The sequence below is a fragment of the Cololabis saira genome, chromosome 1 (assembly GCF_033807715.1).
Source record: "Cololabis saira isolate AMF1-May2022 chromosome 1, fColSai1.1, whole genome shotgun sequence".
Lineage (NCBI taxonomy): Eukaryota > Metazoa > Chordata > Actinopteri > Beloniformes > Belonidae > Cololabis > Cololabis saira.
The window spans coordinates 19,132,171-19,151,657 of record NC_084587.1 but is presented as its reverse complement, the minus strand read 5'-3'; the positions used below and the strand labels follow the sequence as shown (position 1 = coordinate 19,151,657).

General features: G+C 41.5%; 1 protein-coding gene across 2 annotated transcripts; it reads left to right on the top strand.

Moving 5' to 3' along the window:
- The first annotated feature begins 8,275 nt into the window (after positions 1 to 8,275).
- Positions 8,276 to 18,412, top strand: gucy1a1 (guanylate cyclase 1 soluble subunit alpha 1). Of its 2 annotated transcripts, XM_061716934.1 has the most exons (8): positions 8,276 to 8,677; positions 8,920 to 8,987; positions 9,699 to 9,784; positions 9,894 to 10,618; positions 11,720 to 12,205; positions 13,667 to 13,810; positions 16,486 to 16,640; positions 16,919 to 18,412. In XM_061716934.1, exons 1-8 carry the CDS (start codon positions 8,444 to 8,446, stop codon positions 17,055 to 17,057), a joined length of 2,037 nt encoding a protein of 678 aa, XP_061572918.1. In that variant the 5' UTR covers positions 8,276 to 8,443; the 3' UTR covers positions 17,058 to 18,412. The 2 variants fall into 2 exon arrangements, with proteins under 2 accessions (XP_061572918.1, XP_061572926.1); XM_061716942.1 differs by lacking the exon at positions 8,920 to 8,987 and having other exon boundaries at positions 8,456 to 8,677.
- The last annotated feature ends 1,075 nt before the right edge of the window (positions 18,413 to 19,487 follow it).

The following is a 19,487-nucleotide window of genomic DNA, read 5'->3' as shown; positions in this document are numbered from 1 at the left end:
CTTTGTTACATTTTTCTACAAAAAAGCTTCCTGTATACTAGAGCCTCAATAATAGAAATAATTAAATAAAACTTCACCTTACAGAGACGTGTAATGTTGCATCATAAGTGTCCTGTTTTTTTTAAAATAAAATTTGCAGACCGATAACTCAATTATTTTTAGATGTATCGGGTTATTTTGCCCCTTTTTTCAGTAACGTTTTTACCAGTGAAAGTATGTTAAGGCCACTTTATTTAGCACATTTCAAACACATGTAATTCCAAATACTATATAGGAAAATGCATCAGAAAAATAGGAACAAGAATAATAAAAACAGGCATTAAAATCCTTCATACTTTTGTATGAATATTATAGGATAATACGTTAAAACAATAGAAAATTGAAAAACAAATAAAGAATGAAATCTAGAAAAACTAAAAAAGAGTTGTAAAACTAAAATAAATCACACCAATAATAAAGTAGATTTAGATGAATTAAAGAAAAAATACGGAGAGACTAAGAAAACTGAATCAAATTTGAAAACACTGTTCAGTTTAACTTAAAATGTTGCTGGAATTGAGGCACATTTCATATTGACAAGGAAGTTTATTCCATCTGTGTGGAGAACTTTAAATACATGTATTTGTATCCTGAACATTCTACCAGCTGACTGCCCAAAGTTTATGATCAATTGGAAACTAACTGTAACTCTTTAAAGGCTGTTCTGTGGTTACTCGGTTGGTTGTGTAAACATTTGAAAACAGAATTGTTCTTAGTTTTCCTTGTTCTTGTGGCAATGTTCTGAATAAGGTCTTATTTGGAAGACAAGACAACAGATTGTTGTAGCAGTCACATCTGTTGGAGATTAAGTCTCTTTAAATTTGCTCTGGACATGAAATTTCTGAATCTTGATATTTGATTGAGATTATAAAATGCGTATTCAGTCATTAGTCTGCTGCTGAAATCCAGATCTGAGGCAATTACAACTCCAAAATTCCTTACCTGTCTTGGTTTATGTCTGAAGACATAACTGTATTCTTTCATTTTTGAGGCAGAATACATATATTTATCTTATAAATCTTATCTTTTTCAGCTGAAAGAACCCTAATTAAATCCTACTATTCTTTTCCTCTAGGCACTGATATAAACTGAATGGACTATCGTGATTTTGTGACTGAGCTGAGTAAATCTCTGTCATCTGCGCAATGTTTTTTTTCATTTAACACGGAGGGAGCATAAAAAACATTGAATAACAGCTGTCCGAGAACTGACCCCTGAGGAACGCCATATGTTATCGTCGTAAGCCTATAATTATGCCCACCCTTGGAAACAACAAAGTCTCTGACTTCCAAATATGATTTCACCCAACGTAGAGAATAAATTGCTCTGTTAACACCACCTACCACAACCCCACCCAGTTTTCCTGTTTTTCAAGAATTGCAGGAATATTTTATCTGGTATCATTTGTTTCTATGGAACAATCAACCATTACTTTCTTCTGTGTTGCTATCCTTTTTCAAATGTATTTCAGTTTTTAGTCTTGATTCCTTATAGCCGTGCATTCGAGGTCCTTCTTCCTTCCCCAAATCGTCAGCACCTACCGACAAAAGTAAAACTAAACAGGGAAGACTTCAGTGATCAAAACTGTCTCAATTTTACAATTGAATGACAGATGGGATAATTAAAAAGTTGTGTCTGCACTTTTTAGTCCTTTGTCTATCTTTGATCTCACATGCCTACACACAATATTTTTGGATTTATTGAGCAAATAGAAATGGTCATAGAAAGGTGATATGCTCAATCTTGCTTGTTGTGAGGGGCACCACTCCTCAGATACATCAATAACCAGTGTATTCCACATCAACTGGACGTCTCCTCTTCACTTATAAAAGATTTCATTCATAACAATCAACGGAAGAAAAAAAACCTTGATTCACTGTCCCTTCGTTGCAGAGATCAGAAGGTCTATGTCACAGATAATCATGACAAATATGTTAGTTCGTGCCAGTGCAGCTGCTACTGCCGCCTCATCTGGGTCCTGGCAAGTCTCAGCAACAGCAGCTGTCGCCTCCGTGGCAGCAGATGGGTCACTTACACCTGAAGCTGGACTGCAAGATGTGCCTAGAGACACCACTTTCCCATCAGGCCTCCAAGAAGCAAATTCATTTGCATGAATATGTCTGATAGAAAGCACTGGTAAGGGGAATATTGAGTGTATCATGTAGATGAAGTGCAATATAAATGTGAAGTACTTAAGGCTGTTTTTTTTTTTTTTAATTTACACATTAAGTTTTTGTAATAAGAAATCTTGCTTCAAGTGCATTCTGTCACAGTTTCACAGTGTAGGATAGGTTTTTTTTTACTGCTTAACTCACTGTTTAACACCTGTTTTTCCAGATCCTGCCACCCTAATCAGCCAGAGATCCACTCATTCCCTTCACCTGTGCTTCCCCACCCAGCTCCACACCTGGTTTCCCTCATCAGCAGTTCCCCTCATATACCGGCCCATTTCCACCTTCTAGTTTGCCAGATTGTCGTGTGTTTTTGCCTCGCTTTCCAGCCTGCATATCCTGTTTTGTTTCTGCCTGCCTGCCTGTCTTTGAGCCTGCCTGATTCTTGGGGTATGGATTTTTGCCTGTCCGTTTTTGGTTTTGTTTGCCTGATCTGCCTGACTACCCGGTTTGACCCCTGCCTGCCTTTTGACAAAGATTAAAGCCTCTTGGACTCTGATCCTGCCTGGTGTTGTGCATTTGGGTTCTCTGTCCTGTCTGAGCCGTGACAGTACAATCTGGCCAAAGACTGAACCCAGCCAACATGGACCTACCACGTAAGGAAGAGGATTTGTGGGATTTTTTTTATGGGGACCGAGTGGAGTTCTACCACCGTACGGTGAAGGGGACGGGGACATGCCCTCAGTTCCGGCCTGTTGCTGTTCCCGAGGTGGTCCCAGACCCACCCCAGTCCCTTCCCCCTTTCTGGGGAACACGCCTGGCTCTGGGTGGGCCCAGGAGCCTGCAGGCTCAGGGGAGGCAACGACGAAGGCGTCAGCCCCAGCCCCAGCTTGCTCCGGCTCCTGCTCCAGCTCCAGCTCCTGCTCCGGCTCCTGCTCCAGCTCCAGCTCCTGCTCCGGCTCCTGCTCCAGCTCCAGCTGCTGCTCCGGCTCCTGTTCCAGCTCCAGCTCCTGCTCCGGCTCCTGTTCCAGCTCCAGCTCCTGCTCCGGCTCCTGTTCCGGCTCCCCGCATCCTGTCTGCCCCGGTTCCGGCTCCCCGCATCCTGTCTGCCCCGGTTCCGGCCCCCCGCATCCTGTCTGCCCCGGTTCCGGCCCCCCGCATCCTGTCTGCCCCGGTTCCGGCCCCCCGCATCCTGTCTGCCCCGACTCCGGCTCCCCGCCTCCTGTCAGCCCCGACTCCGGCTCCTGAGGCGGTCCCGCAGCCCTCGGTTCCGGAGGCGGTCCCGCCGGTCTCTGTTCTGGAGGTGGTCTCTGTTCCCCTTCCTGAGGCGATCCTGGATGGATCTGCCGCAGTCCCAGACCGACCCCCTGACCAGTCTGCCGCAGTCCCAGACCGACCCTCTGACCAGCCTGCCGCAGTCCCAGACCGACCCTCTGACCAGCCTGCCGCAGTCCCAGACCGACCCTCTGACCAGCCTGCCAAGCCCCCAGACCGACCCCCTGACCAGTCTGCCAAGCCCCCAGACCGACCCCCTGACCAGTCTGCCGCAGTCCCAGACCGACCCTCTGACCAGCCTGCCGCAGTCCCAGACCGACCCTCTGACCAGCCTGCCAAGCCCCCAGACCGACCCCCTGACCAGTCTGCCAAGCCCCCAGACCGACCCCCTGACCAGTCTGCCGCGGTCCCAGACCGACCCCCTGACCAGCCTGCCGCAGTCCCAGACCGACCCCCTGACCAGCCTGCCGCAGTCCCAGACCGACCCCCTGACCAGCCTGCCGCAGTCCCAGACCGACCCCCTGACCAGCCTGCCGCAGCCCCAGACCGACCCCCTGACCAGCCTGCCAAGCCCCCAGACCGACCCCCTGACCAGCCTGCCAAGCCCCCAGACCGACCCTCTGACCCGCCTGCCAAGGCCCCAGACCGACCCTCTGACCCGCCTGCCAAGCCCCCAGACCGACCCTCTGACCCGCCTGCCAAGCCCCCAGACCGACCCTCTGACCCGCCTGCCAAGCCCCCAGACCGACCCCCTGAACCGCCTGCCAAGCCCCCAGACCGACCCCCTGACCAGTCTGCCAAGCCCCCAGACCGACCCCCGGATCCGCCTGTTACGCCCCAAGGGCGACCCCCCGAACTGCCTCGTCGGTCTGCCCGGCACCGAGGACGGGCCCCGGAGCTTTGGCCATGTGTTGGCCGGGGCCCTCCTCCGGGACCCCTCCTCCTGCCCGGGGTGGGGGGTTTTGGGCCATCTGGAATCTGTCCCTTGAGGGGGGGGTTCTGTCACAGTTTCACAGTGTAGGATAGGTTTTTTTTTACTGCTTAACTCACTGTTTAACACCTGTTTTTCCAGATCCTGCCACCCTAATCAGCCAGAGATCCACTCATTCCCTTCACCTGTGCTTCCCCACCCAGCTCCACACCTGGTTTCCCTCATCAGCAGTTCCCCTCATATACCGGCCCATTTCCACCTTCTAGTTTGCCAGATTGTCGTGTGTTTTTGCCTCGCTTTCCAGCCTGCATATCCTGTTTTGTTTCTGCCTGCCTGCCTGTCTTTGAGCCTGCCTGATTCTTGGGGTATGGATTTTTGCCTGTCCGTTTTTGGTTTTGTTTGCCTGATCTGCCTGACTACCCGGTTTGACCCCTGCCTGCCTTTTGACAAAGATTAAAGCCTCTTGGACTCTGATCCTGCCTGGTGTTGTGCATTTGGGTTCTCTGTCCTGTCTGAGCCGTGACACATTCATGCATAGACGCATTAAATAATACAGTGCATACTGGTTAATCTGGTCTTTATTAATAACTGTTTTAATTGAATTTGCTTTTAAATTTCCAGAGGGATGTTTTCCTAAACCCACTCCTGTGTTATCTCTATGATGTTTTTTGTTTACTGAAATGAAAACATTCACTTATAGTTCAAATCCTGAGAGCTCAGGAGAAGGTTTTCAAGAAAAAAAATGTACTGATGATAAGGCAGAAGTTTTGTCTAGAGCATCCAAAAGATGTTAGCTTGCACTGGAGTTAATGTCTGAAATTTCGTTCTCTATGAATCCCTCCTTCACAATTAGTTTGTGATCAGTCTTGGGGAAGCACGGTGGTTTCGGTGGTTAGCCACTGTGGTAACCACAGTTGTCTCACAGCCACACAATTCCTGGTTTGAATCTTGGCTGTGGAACTTGTGTGTGTGGGATATATATGTTCCTCCCGGTGTTTGTGCAAGTTTTATCTGGATACTTTCTCCCACAGTCTGTGGTTGTATGTTTGTATCTGGCCCTGCAATGGACTGGTGACCTGTCCAGGCTCTACACTTGGGAGCTGGGATAGGCTCCAGCAGTCCCCTGTGACTCTGAAGAGGAAGAAGATAACAAATTGAAGCTGGACTGATCGCGGGGGCAGATCATCTCCCTCAGAGTCTTGCACAGCAGATGGGAGCATTTTCATCCACCACTCTTCTTATCCTCATGTGTCCATCCCTTTAGAACTGGATCTGGATTCACCAAATACCATGACCTTTTTCGTTTGCCCCAAATCTTCAATCATTTGTAAATGTTTGTGCTTGCCGTGCTTAGGGGACATGAAAAAGCAGAAACAGAGTAACCCATGATTCTGTGCATTGACACAATCATCTTATCACATGGACATTATTCTCACTTTATAGCATGATTTTCACCCTGACATACAACATCAGCTTTGAGACATCATGTAGATGCTCTGTAGTAGCTGATATCTAATTCTAAATCGACCTAAGGAGTGTGTGGGTGGTTGTTTGTCTGTGTGTGGCCCTGTGATGGACTGGCAGGTTTTAAACCTGAATAGAGCTTCAACAGTCCCCGTGACCCTGAGTTCATATAGATAAAAGATGGATGTATGTACTATTTGTCACATTGGCATATATATTAATTTGAGCTATGGGAAATCATGTACACCAAACTGTTTATATTCTAATTTGACAAGTGGAGATATGTATATTAACCTCTTTTTCCTTTTAATGACCACACTCAGATAAAAATAATCTGTGACCTACAAACCTTGCTGTGACATCCTTCTCCTTGATATTAAAAAGCAGCCAGCACAACAATTACATAAGTTACCCCACAGCTAGTGGGGAAACCCCCCAGTGAAATTGCTCGGTAATTAACTCTGTCCACTGTTTAAGTCCCTACGGGGCTGTATCTTCCTTAAAAACACAGCAAGGACTGCTTTTAAAATAAATTAAATAACATTCAAAATATTTCACTTCAATAACTAAAACAGTTGAAACATTTCTGACTCTTCTAATTTGTTCAATCACATTTGGAAGGTTGGCAGTTGAGTATTTTCATAGCAGGCTGTTATTTGTTCTCTTATTGATTCTATTTTTGATTACTGGTAGTCAGAGTTTTTTTTTCAAACCTCATTCTATACTGATTATCTGGCTAAGAAGATCAAGATTTTCACAAATATATTTTTCTTCTTGTTTTTTGACCACTCAAAATGCAAACTATTATTACAATAATTCCTGAAAGGTCTCTAAAAGAACAAATCATGATGCAAAGCCACCTATACAGTGTGTCCTTTTTTGTGACATAATTGTGATTAGTGTAACTTTTTTTTTTCATAATAGAAAGGTCATATTTATATTTCCAGTAAATGTGCCTGGGTTATAACCGTCTTTTTGTCTGTATGTGAAATGTAATATTTTGTAAGCAGATGAACATTTGGGGAGGGTGGAGCCTGTTTTTTAAAAATATTTAGGAAATATTTATAAGATTGATGGCGACTGTCAGAGTAGCATCCATGTGAATGCCATGATTCAGGCTTTCCCAGAGACAAATGTTTTGGATACACCGCCTGGCAGGCTTCGAACAGCTTCCTCATCGGCTTCATGTCTGACAGCGAATCATTTTGTCCATATTTGTGCCTGGTCTACAGAAGGAGCAAATACATCATGAGCTTTTCACAATGACAGATTGTCTGCGAGCGTACTGTTGGTGATTATGTGTAATCCGTTTATCCCGACTACAATCAGCAGAAATTCACTTGAAGATGTGAGGATCTACATGACATTGGACAATGGTGTCACTGCAGAATCAGAGGCATCTTCTTTTTTGTTTTTCTTTCAAAAACTGGAGCACTCTGTATCACAAACTCTGCAGCCTTGTTAGTAGCGGTGACTGATGTGACTTTTAGCCTCAAGCAGAATGAACTACAGAATTCTGTCAAACTCACATCAGCCCCAAACTTGCATTAAAGGAGGCAATTTATGAGATTTTCTGCGGTGGCTATGCTAAAAAGTAAAATATAGATATTTATTGCATTATTGGGTGTCTGAGATGGATACAAACTCAGAAACTTGGATACATAACTACCAGTTTAGATTAGGGAACCGTGACAGACACGGATGAGAGTAGAATCATCTAGCTTTCTCCTCATTACCTCCACCTTATTTCACATCATACTGCGTTTGCTGGATATCTAAAGTAAGTAAGTGAAGCTGTGGGACTCATTTCAAAAGATGCACACCCCACAGAAAGATGGAGCAGTGTGTAGATGCTGAATCTGCCCCCTTAAAGCAGTCAACCATGTGCAAACATGGTTGAAAAGGATCCTTTTAGACTGTCTCTGTGGTATATTAGCTGAAAGCTGTTATTTTAGCAAACCCTCTGGAAAATGCATCAAGTTTTACAACAAAGTGCATAATATGTCTCCATTGAAGTGAATATATACAGTCAAACTCTGTATGTAAGGTTTTTCTTTTTATTCTAATATGTTTTGCCTTGGTTATTAGTGCACATCTGACCCAGCGTGTTGCTGCTATTATTTTAAATAATAATCCTTTTTTTATATACTTCAAAGCTTTTTTACGAATTTACTTTTATTTTCCAGCTTTTTCATACACCACTAATATAGGCCTGCGTTTGTGTTGTTTGTCTAACATTACACAGTCCAAACACTGAGCTGGAAAAAAAAAAATCTCTGTGAAGAGTCGGCTCAAAATAATTTCTCTTTGCTGATAGGTTCTTGAGCTACACCAGCCCCGCTTGCACATGGATTGGTCTCCTGCGCTTTTTTCTCCAGTTTCCCATTGGCTTTTGGCAATGATAATTCCCTGCCATCATTTGCCCATGCAGTTTTCAATGAATATTATATGTGGTCTCTGGCTTTGGTGCTGCACATTTGAATCGGCGCGTTGCAAAGACGGAGGCATTATGGATGAGCGCCCGAAATGATGGGGGTTTCTCCCAGAGATCGCAGCTGCTCGACCACATCTGTCTCCCTCTGAAATCACATAAGAGAGAAGAGTAGACTGCTCAGCGGTGAACATGTTCTGCGCCAAGCTGAAAGAACTGAAGATCCCCGGAGAGTGTCCCTTCTCCAGCAAAAACAAGGAGCTGGGAGACTTTGAGGAGCGCTCAAGTGACGCTGCGGATTTATTGCCCGTTTCTAAGGACGTGCACAGAAAAACAGGAGAAGATGCGCCTCGGCAGAGGACATGCAGAGGCAAAGTTAACCTGCACACACTCGGGGACAGCATCCGAAAATTGGCATGTCCGGGGGTGAGTTATAAATGCATGGATTGATTTTGCACCTATAGGCCTTCTACCGTGGGCTCACGTTTTCAACAAATGCGAGGATCTGTCATCTTGTGCAAATTGATTATGTCGCATTTCTGCCTCAAAGCACAAGCGCAATGTCTGTTAATCCACTTGAGAAAAGGATGCCCCCGTGCGCCTCTTTAACTGATACAGAGCATGGCCAGACGATGACCTTTAACTTGCTGGGCACTTTGTTTACACAGTTTCAGAGGCTGCACACTGCCCTGCAAAGAATGATGGCAGAGGCAGAGCATGGCTGGGACTCACAGAGGTAACTTTTTATTTGTATTTAGTTCTTTTTTCCTTCATTTATTTATTTTTTGGTTTGTTTGTTTGGTCACAATTATTACTTTTTTTCTGAAAATCCCTTGTTTACCTTTTCACTTATGCCCGAGCATATGCTCCTAGAGTAAAAAAAAAATTGTGATGCGAGGCAGCGGCCTCTTTCCACCCTCTGTTCGCCAGCAAATTACAAATTCCAGCTCTCACTCTCAGAATACAAACAAGGATGACAATGAGGTGGGACACAGACTCAGGCTGCTATGGATACGGGAATAAAAAAAAAGAGAAATTGCTGACAAATCTGGTGAAAGACACAACAGAAAATGGCACTCAGACACACTCCACATTTCGTCATTGTGAGCAAGGCCTGACATGGAGCTACTAATGAGTTGCAAATGATCTAGTTAACCACTTTTGCAATCTTTCACGTATGAATCTCTTGAAGCTGCTTCTACATTACTGCAGCTACTCAGTTGTTCATATTGAAAGGTTGGTCTTGTGAGAGCAAAAGGAAAATTTCTGACCTGGTGGAAATGAATACATTGTGAAAATGTAACTCATATTTTCACATTTTGAATAATTAGAGAGGATAATCTTTATGAAGGCTTCAGCCCAAGTCTCAGCTATTTTTCAAACAGAACATTTATGCTCCAGTAGCTTTGCTGTATGTCTCTAACCTTGATATTTGTTGACTTTCCAGTCTAGCAATTTGCTGCACTCTCCAGAGTTGCAGTGATAAACCAGAGCATTTGGTGGAAATGATGAATAGTTACTCAGCCAAAACAGGTAAGGCTAAATCAAGCATTCATTTTGTGCAACATTTAACTGAGGTTTTTTAAAGCAACGAGTTGGTCGTGCGTCAATTCTTCAGTTTCACCCCTCGTGTGTTTGACAGCAATCCCAATGGAGGCTCTGAAAGTCGCTCTCGGCGAGGAGGTCTTCAACATGTGTTACGAAGAAGACAGGCACATTTTGAGAGTGGTGGGGGGTGCGCTGCATGACTTCCTCAACAGTTTCAATGTGCTGCTCAAACAGAGCAAACAGGGCAGCAAGCTGCCCAACCCGGACAGCGAGGATTGTGTAAACGAGCCATCAGTGCTTTGCTTAGACAAGGATCCAGGTCTGCTTACTGTCTATTTCTTCAACCCCTGCCCCACCACCGAGCTCTTTTTCCCCGGAGTCATCAAGGCGGCAGCTCACCTGTTGTACCACACTACTGTGGATGTGTTGAAAGACCCGCTCAACGCAAAAGACTGCATCCTTCAGTCCAGTCCGCAGCCTAGTCTTCTGTATACAGTCGTAGTGAAAGATGCTAAAACTCTGAGCCCCAGTCCGCTGCGAGCCACCTCAGCTGGGACCCTCCCTACCTATCTGTTTTCCACTGTATTCCCTTTCCACCTGATTCTAGACCAGGACTTGGTTCTGGTACAAATAGGACACGGGCTCAGGAAGCGACTCATAAGGAAGGACGGACTGAGGCGGTCTCTTACCTTCCAGGAACACTTCTCTATTGTTTCCCCTGAGATCAAATGTACCTTCCAGGGTATTCTGACCATGCTCAACACACAGTTCATCATCCGGATCAAACACGGAGCCTCCACCACAGATAACACGGGGAAGGTATGTGGACCGCTTGAAAAAAGTGACGTTAGCGGCCAACAAAGCGGAAAAGCTTCTCTCGTGATTATGTTAATAACAAATAAAGTGGAACAGAGGGGAACATTTGAGCTGTTTACAAGCAGTCAGGCCTATTAATGGTGTACTGTACTTGAATGCATTTGGCCTGAGGTAGAGAGTATAAACCCCCACTGGAGATCAGAAGCAAATGTCAAACCATTTTATCCATCAAAGGCACAGCCAAGCTCGTGCTATTTCTGTAAGACAGCACCGCGATTGGTCACGCTGAAAAGAAAAAAAAGTATTGGTGTGTAAACGTGACAGGGTTGCCAAACAGGTAAAAATCAGTGAGAGGGTGAGTAAGCAGACATCCTAGTGGCTTCCATCCGGGGTCGATGAGGTGTTGCCGACCATCCACTGTGCATGATTGCTAGTGGAAGTAAGAGGATTAACATGAATTACAGTTTTAGAGTATTGCTGCAGCTGCAGTACACTGCGTTTCCACAGCCACACTCAAGGCTGAGTGAGGCTTTAACAATAACACACGCACAAAAACACACACAAAGATTCAAGAATTGATGGATTCCTATTGATCGGGTGCTTTTTCAAATGGTGGTGCAGGCTTTTTTTCAATAGTTCAAATTATGCCTTTGGGCTTGTTTGGACGACAGTTGTGAATTAACCTTTTTATCACTACATTCATTGAGTCAAGCTGTGGGGTTGCTGATAAAAATGTTTAATTAAATATAATCTTTTGAATTCCTGCCCCTCTAAGATAGAAATAGACCTTTTGGGTTTGTTTAATGCAGGGACTGGGCAGAAGGCTGCATCCAGCTGCTGCTTCAGGAATGCTTCAATTTTGACTGGTTTATTTTCACTCTTCTCTAATGTTTACATCTGTTTACATGCCTTGTTTGGGTTTATGTGTAAATGCACGGCTTATTTGGAGTGAGCGAATGCTACTGAGAAAAAATACATTATTTTACAGCTTAATGTAGCCTTAGGTTTTGAAAAGTTCCATCACAATTCTTATGCATCACTTTTGAAGAGCCAAATCGGTGAGGATCTGATAAAAACTCATCAGTTTTCTCATTTTTCTTTTAGCTCATGGACCTGAAAGGTCAGATGATTTACGTTTCAGAGTCAAATGCCATCTTGTTCTTGGGCTCGCCGTGCGTGGACAAGCTGGAGGAGCTAACAGGCCGCGGGCTCTACCTGTCAGACATCCCTATTCATAATGCGCTGCGGGACGTTGTCCTGGTGGGCGAACAGGCCAAAGCCCAGGATGGTTTGAAGAAGCGTCTGGGGAAGGCCAAAGCAGCTTTGGAGCATGCTCACCAAGCGCTCGAGGAGGAGAAGAAGAGGACGGTGGACCTCCTCTTCTCCATCTTCCCCGGCACCGTGGCACAGCAGTTGTGGCAAGGGGAAATTGTCCAGGCCAAGAAGTTTCACCACGTTACAATGCTCTTCTCAGACCTTGTGGGCTTCACGTCTGTTTGCTCGCGCTGTACACCGATGCAAGTGATCACCATGCTCAACGAGCTGTACACCAGGTTTGACCACCAGTGTGGAGAGCTCGATGTCTATAAGGTAGGATCATACTACTGGCCGAGACATTTTTAGAACTCTTGTTCAATAGTAAACCACTAACATATTCTCACATTATATACATATATATATATATATATATATATATATATATATATATATATATAAATAAATATATATATTCTTTGCATCTTGTCAGATTTTCTATTTCTCATCTTAACATGTAAAAAGTACATAATTAAGACATGCAAGAGCCTAACATTTTGAAACAGAGCTGAAAAGTTACAACATTTTTATTGCCTTTTATAAACTTTTATTATTATTTTGCATTATTATTATGAAAATGTTATTAATAATAATAATAATAATAATAATAATAATAATAATAATAATAATAATAATAATAATAATTCCCCCAAAATTTTCTGGTGTGTCAAAAAAAAAATAAGTCAGGCTTCATATCTTTACTTTTAAGTGTACAGTATTGATTTAAATAATATGAAGTCACTTTTTCTTTTCTTTTTTTGCGCTTTTTCTTGGACATGGTGGTAGCTACTGTTTGGACCTGCTCATATCTTCAACCAGAAAAACCAACCCTTTTATAAAAGATTACTTAAAGTAGCCTCTATTATTCTCTAACAGTAATTGGTAAGCATTTTTCATGATTTCTTTTTTTTTACCTCTCTGGGGTGCACCCCTCATTTCCGCCCTAAGCGGGTTGAGATAGGCTTGAGCAGGTCCCCGTCACCCTGCAGTGAAATGAGTGGGTATAGATTCTGAAAGGATGTGCTTCTTTCTTTTGTTAGGCAGCGATTCAAATATTGTGCAGCACATTAGCAGTTTCAAAGATCTAAAATTTTAAACTAATAATTCCACGCTGCATTCAATAAGATGCACTGTGCTGGTAACTCTAACTACTCTTCTAATGTCAAAAACTCTAAATCTACAGAGTTTGGATAATGTAATCAAAAGGTCAAGGAGGCATAACAGAAAGAAAAGCACTTTTGACAAATGTCTTGTAAAACGATAGGAAGTCAGAGAGGTTCTTTGAGGACCCTGTTTTCACTCCACATGTATGAGCCTAAAAATAGCATCACTCTGTCTCAGGCACATAGCTGAGTGCTTTCCAGTCCAAGATTTACATAAACAAAGAGGCGAAAGACAAAAAAACTTTGGACTCTTTGTCACATGTCTTTGGACCAAGTAACGCTACAGTTGAAAATGTCACATTTCAGTCGTTTCTGAGCTTTTGTCTCCAACTGCAAGTAGAGGTCAGATTGATGAGACGTTTTGATGTACGTCCACTTAACGTTTGTCATTCTGTTTAAGCTTCATTGCCTTTGAATCACAGTGATTTCTAACAGTTGACCTGTGAGTTTTACTTGACAAAAAGAACCAAACCATATAACAGGCTGTGGATGGCCAAAAAAAGCCAGAAATAGTCATAATTCTGTCTAGATTACTTGTTTAGTCATCATTTTAATGATTTTCCATTAAATGTAGGTTGAGACCATTGGTGATGCTTATTGTGTAGCTGGTGGCCTGCACAAGGAGAGTGAGACTCACGCCGTCCAAATTGCACTCATGGCTTTAAAGATGATGGAGCTCTCAGATGAAGTTATGACACCAACTGGAGAACCAATACAGGTGAGGATCACGCGCGTTATATTTAATTAACTTACCTTAACAACCCCAGAAAAATATACATATAAAGAGTTTGTGACGAGGAATATATTAGTTTTTTTTCTATTTCATTGAAATGTAATATTTCACAGGATGGGGGTGAATACACAATTATACAAAGTGAAGAATGTTTTTTTTTTGTTTTTTTTTTTTCAAATGTGCAGTAAAGTGTCTTAGGTTTAGATATTACACTAAATGTCCGAATGGTGTCGTGGTACCTCACAGAAAGTATTCTTTATTTGAATGACCTGGTGGCAGCAGCCCTCTGTCATATAATTGCGCAAAAATAGTTTCTCCAAGTGATCCAGTTTCCAAACACATGAATGTTTGCTTAATTGGTGGTTTTAATTTAGCTGTCAGTGTGACTGTACATGGTTGTGTAGCCCTTTGTGTTACACTGTTTCATGGAAACTTGGAATTACATCACACCCAAGATGACTGCACTCCACTATGAAGGCCAGTTGCATCTGCTCCCTGACCAGACTATATTTATAATATTATGTTGATAACATTACATCATCACACTGCATTTTGAGCATACAAACCCCACAGCAATTGTTCACTGATAGAGGCTGCACTCTACTATAACTGTGGCAGTTTGAATTTGGCACAAACTGACGGATTGTGACAACTCTTCTACTGGAGTTGTCACAACTTCTTAGGCGGTTAGCATGTTGGATTTCGAGATTAGAGTTGATGAGATTTCTGACCTCACCTCAGGGAATGTTCCACTTTTACTTTCCTACGAGGAATTCATAAAGTCCAACTTACAAGTACAATGAACCATCAGCTGTGAACCATTAGTTTGACGAACTCTCCAGGTGGTACCTCTCCCCTCACCCAATGTCAGTGGTGCCTGAATGGAAAAACTCTTATTTTGAAATGTTCAGTTGCAAAGTGTAACCAAACTAATATGCGTGTGTCTAAAACCTGTTGCTTTGATTCGATTTTCATGGGGCACTGTCAATGGGCAGAAAGCAAAACACCTCAAGACACACTTTGAAACACTTCCAACAAATCATAACAACAATATCTGTGAATAAATGTATCTGCTCTTTGTAATCCTAATGTACCAAACCATCCTAAGACTGTAATAAATGGTTGTAGTAAGCACAGAACAAGCAAAGGCTTTCAGAAATCAGTTTGATTTCCACATAGATTCATTCTACTAGCAAATTAAACATGAAATTAATCATATTCTCCTGCTTTCCAGACTACATATTAACCTTCAGCTATTAAGTTATTGCTGCTCACAGGTATAAAGTCAAGCTACACCTTTACTGAGTGCTGATCCTTCTTTGGAGTTTCTTGTGTTTACTGCAGATGCCTGCAAATGGTATTCATCAGAATCAGAATACTATTTTATCGACAAGGTAAATTCTATGTGTAACAGTGCTTAATTTAACTCTTTGAGATAAATAAAATAAATCCAAAAAAGAATAGGCTATAAACAGTGCAAATTTAGTGGTGTGCAAATGATCGGTAAACTGTAAAATAGATAATATACCCATCAAAATTGAAGTGACTGTACAGGACTGTCTCAGAAGATTTGAATATTGTGATTTTCTGTAATGCAATTACAAAAACAAAAATGTCATACATTCTGGATTCATTACAAATCAACTGAAATATTGCAAGCCTTTTATTACCGTATTTTAATATTGCTGATCATGACTTACAGCTTAAGAAAACTCAAATATCCTATCTCAAAAATAGAATATTCTGGGAATCTTAATCTTAAACTGTAAGCCATAATCAGCAATATTAAAATAATTGCATTACAGAAAATAAAGAACTTTATCACAATATTCAAATTTTCTGAGACAGTCCTGTATATGGTAAAACTGGTTTCACAGTGAGGAGTTGTAAAGTTTTATTGCCACATGAAGGAAAGACCTTCTGTGACGCTCAGTTTTTGAGGTGGGTGGTCTGAGTCTTTTAGTCCTTTAGCTCCTGTGTTGGACCAGGAGCTGATGGAGCGGGTGGGTGGTGTTACCCAGGATGCTTCCTAGTTTCTGAAGCATCCATCTGTCCATAACTGTCTCTAAAGAGTCCCGCTTCACCCCCACAACATCACAGGCTTTTTGGATCAGTTTCTTGAGCCTAATGACACTTCTTTAGTTCTTTTGACCTGAATATCCCACTTAAAACAGCAAAATTGTTATTCAGCGGGTTACTCTGTCTGATTCATCACACTTGAGACAGAAACAAAGTAATCTGAGTGATTGCAGCTTCATTCTTCAGCGTGACCATGACCCTAAAAAGCCCAAGGCAGGTTTTCAGTTTCGTTCCCAAAGGCCGCGACGCAAACTTGATTGAGTTGGAAACCATGTCTATGAAGTTATTAACTTCAGTAGCTAACAGATTCAAATACAGATACAAATGCAAATACAATAATACAAGAAAAAATACAAATACACAAAATGTTGCCGCATTTCTCTCCTCATATAGAAACTACTTTAAATTCTGCACTAGTTCTAAAACTTTGTAGTTGTCCTGTCCTGTTTTTCTTTTTCTTTACTCTTTGTTCAGATTGGCTAAGAAGCTTGTGTATGTTTAGATTAGTCCTCGTGGAATTGTACAAAATAAAACAAACAGAGGCTTAGGAAAATATTGCAATTGTTTTTTTCCCTCCCCAGATGCGAATCGGCCTCCACAGTGGGTCAGTGCTGGCTGGGGTAGTTGGAGTCAGAATGCCCCGCTACTGCCTTTTTGGGAACAATGTTACATTAGCGAACAAATTTGAATCAGGCAGCCAACCGGGGAAGATCAACGTCAGCCCCACAACCCACAGGTGAGGATACACTGCATGCAATCCAAATCCAGAAGCAATTCAAAAGATGCTGTCGCGCAAAGAGGTTAAACAGAAATTTATTTTGAGCTTACTAAATGTGTATATGCTATAATTTGTTTCCACAGGATGATGTTGTAGGAAACAAGAAAAAAAACTAAAATCTAAGTGCTCTTGAAAGGAAACTCAACTTTTAGAGGAGAACTGCGTTTACTCTTGTGTCAAATAATTCGCCACATTGCTGTTAGATTCATGTTCTATTTGTATGCTCTCTGTCCCAGATTACTGAAGGATCGGCCGGAGTTTGTCTTTGTTCCCAGGAGCAGACAGGAGCTTCCGGCCAACTTCCCAGAAGACATCCCTGGTGTTTGTTACTTTTTGGAGACGGCCTTCAAAACTTCAAAACTGACTAAGAAATGAAGTCAAACTGCAGCAACGACTCCCTCTCCTCTCAAAAAAGAATATTATCAAGTGAAAACAGTGCATCTGTCTTGTATATATTGGTCTGGGTTGCTTTATTATTGATGTTGTCACTCAAACTCTTGCTGCAGTTGCTAAATTACAAAGATGTCAAAGGTGTCGTCTCTGTACAACAGTCCACAGTTGTAATTGAGAGACTCACTTCATCTGTCTTCCAAGAATGAGTCATCTCTGGTATTTGATATCGTATTAAAAGAAAAAAAAAAAGGGAAAAAAGAGAAAGCTGTTCTCACTTGTTGCTCCCACTAGACCCACTATAAACTGTCAAGGAAAAATGTTAGCACTGTTTTATTCTTTTTAACACCTTGTGGAAAATTTTAAAAGATACAGTCAATGTGGCCAAAACAGCACACTTTAAAAAAAGCCAAAAAACAAGAGACTTTTATATTCTTAAAGAGTAAAATATGTTGCAATACATTTTTGATGTGATGTATAAGCACATAGTGTGGTTTAAATATATGACTTGTTCATGTAAACAGTAGTTCCTCATAGTAGCACCTTGCCCTGTTGGCAAATCAGAAATCAAAGTAAAACCGAGCTGGCCGTGTGATCCAAGGCAGAGATGTGAGGCGTGCCAACAAGTTTATTTATTTTCACGAGCTGCACAGTGATCCTTACCAGTGTCAGCTCACAGCCAGAAGAGTCAAAGCTGGGGTTGGGGCCTTTCTGTTTGGACTTTGCAAGTTCTTCCCATGCCTTTGTGGTATTTTCTATGTACTCAAGCTACAAACTTATGCCAAATCAATATGTGGAACATGATGATCTGCTGTGGAGACCTCCAAAAAATAAAATGTGGAAAAGATGAAATAAGTTGGTATTTAGGCTCCCTGACACTGTCCAAACGGCATGCAGGTTAGTGTGACTGGAATGTGGACGTGGGAGTGGATGGTTGTTTGTCTTCTTTGCTTCTGTGTTGTTCAATTCAGTTCAAGTCAAGTTAACTCAGTTCAATTCCATTCATCTAAAACATTTAAAATGAAAAAAATTACATTTTGCTCCTGCAGGAGGAAAAAGAAAACAAAAAAAAAAACAATCATTAATTTAAAGGTGTGTGTTTTGTTGACATAAAATACTCCTTGATACCAGTTTTTTCATGTTATGTCTGTGTATTTTCTTAATTTTCTTACTCTACACATCTGTACTATATTTATTACATGAGTATCACAACACTCCTTTTCTATACAGAGGGAATATAACACATTAATAAAACAATGAATGTTTTACTATCACTGACAATGATGTGATGTAATCATTATTGTAATGTAATCAAAGTGCAATAAAAACTTTCATAAACACGACTCGAGTTACTGATTTTGCAGTATAACTGCATTTTTAACATTTATATCTTAACACATTTGCAGACTAATGACAGTAACATCTCTTCCAACTTTTTCATAAAATTTTGTAGCACTTTATAATACACGACCATCATATTTATCAGGAGGTGGGATATATTTTTAAGCTTTATTACTATTATCATTATATTATAATAATAATTATTATTATTATAAGTTAATTTAGAAATTGCTTCAAAAAGCAGATAACAAATATAAGAAATAATAATGCAAAGTTATAAAAAACTAAAAATAAACTTTCTACAACCCTAAAATCCTGTCTGCCTGTCTAAACAGGGTACAACACATACACACAAAATATAAAATGTGCAAGAAAATGAGACACAGAAATACTCTCAGAATAAAATAAATCAATAAATAAGTAATGCATACACAAATAGTAGCATACATACATACATATATATATATATATATATATATATATATATATATATATATATATATATATATATATATATATATATATATATATATATATATATATATATATATAGTGTATGTATTATTTTATTCTGGGAGTATTTGTGGGTCACATTTTCTTGCAGGAAAGTACCTCAGAACAGCCAGGTTAGTACTGAATAATTCACACAAAACACTAAAAACTTTGCAAGTAGCTTGCACACATGATTTCCTGGCAGTGCCTCTGTAGCTTCAACCTGCTGTAAAGTTAAATTTTGCCTTATTGGAGAAAGGAGGAAGGTTTTGCATATGTCTGATTGCTGGCTTTTGGCCAAGACACATCATACACTACTTTAGGAGAGATTTTTGTCTACCTATTTACAGCGTATTATGACCTTCCTAACTAACATTTTCTTTTTGAGGACATTGGTGTTTATCCACGTTAGAAAGAAACGTAGCCTCGAAAAAAAGGTGCAAGTTGTTAGATACTACATCAGCTGAGATCAGACACAGTCGAGCAGCATCACTTGGACGTCAGCTCCTTCATTCTCATTGGTCAACAGCAGCTTACGTCACAGCCTCTCCGCTCTGCTATTGGACAGATCTACTGTCAGTC

What these genes read in the sequence shown, in the direction of transcription:
- gucy1a1 (XM_061716934.1), top strand. Translation starts at nt 8,444, where the DNA reads ATGTTCTGCGCCAAGCTGAAAGAACTGAAGATCCCCGGAGAGTGTCCC. An exon ending in CCACAGATAACACGGGGAAG is followed by an intron (nt 10,619 to 11,719) that starts GTATGTGGACCG and finishes TTTTTCTTTTAG; the next exon opens with CTCATGGACCTGAAAGGTCA. An exon ending in GTCAGCCCCACAACCCACAG is followed by an intron (nt 16,641 to 16,918) that starts GTGAGGATACAC and finishes TCTCTGTCCCAG; the next exon opens with ATTACTGAAGGATCGGCCGG.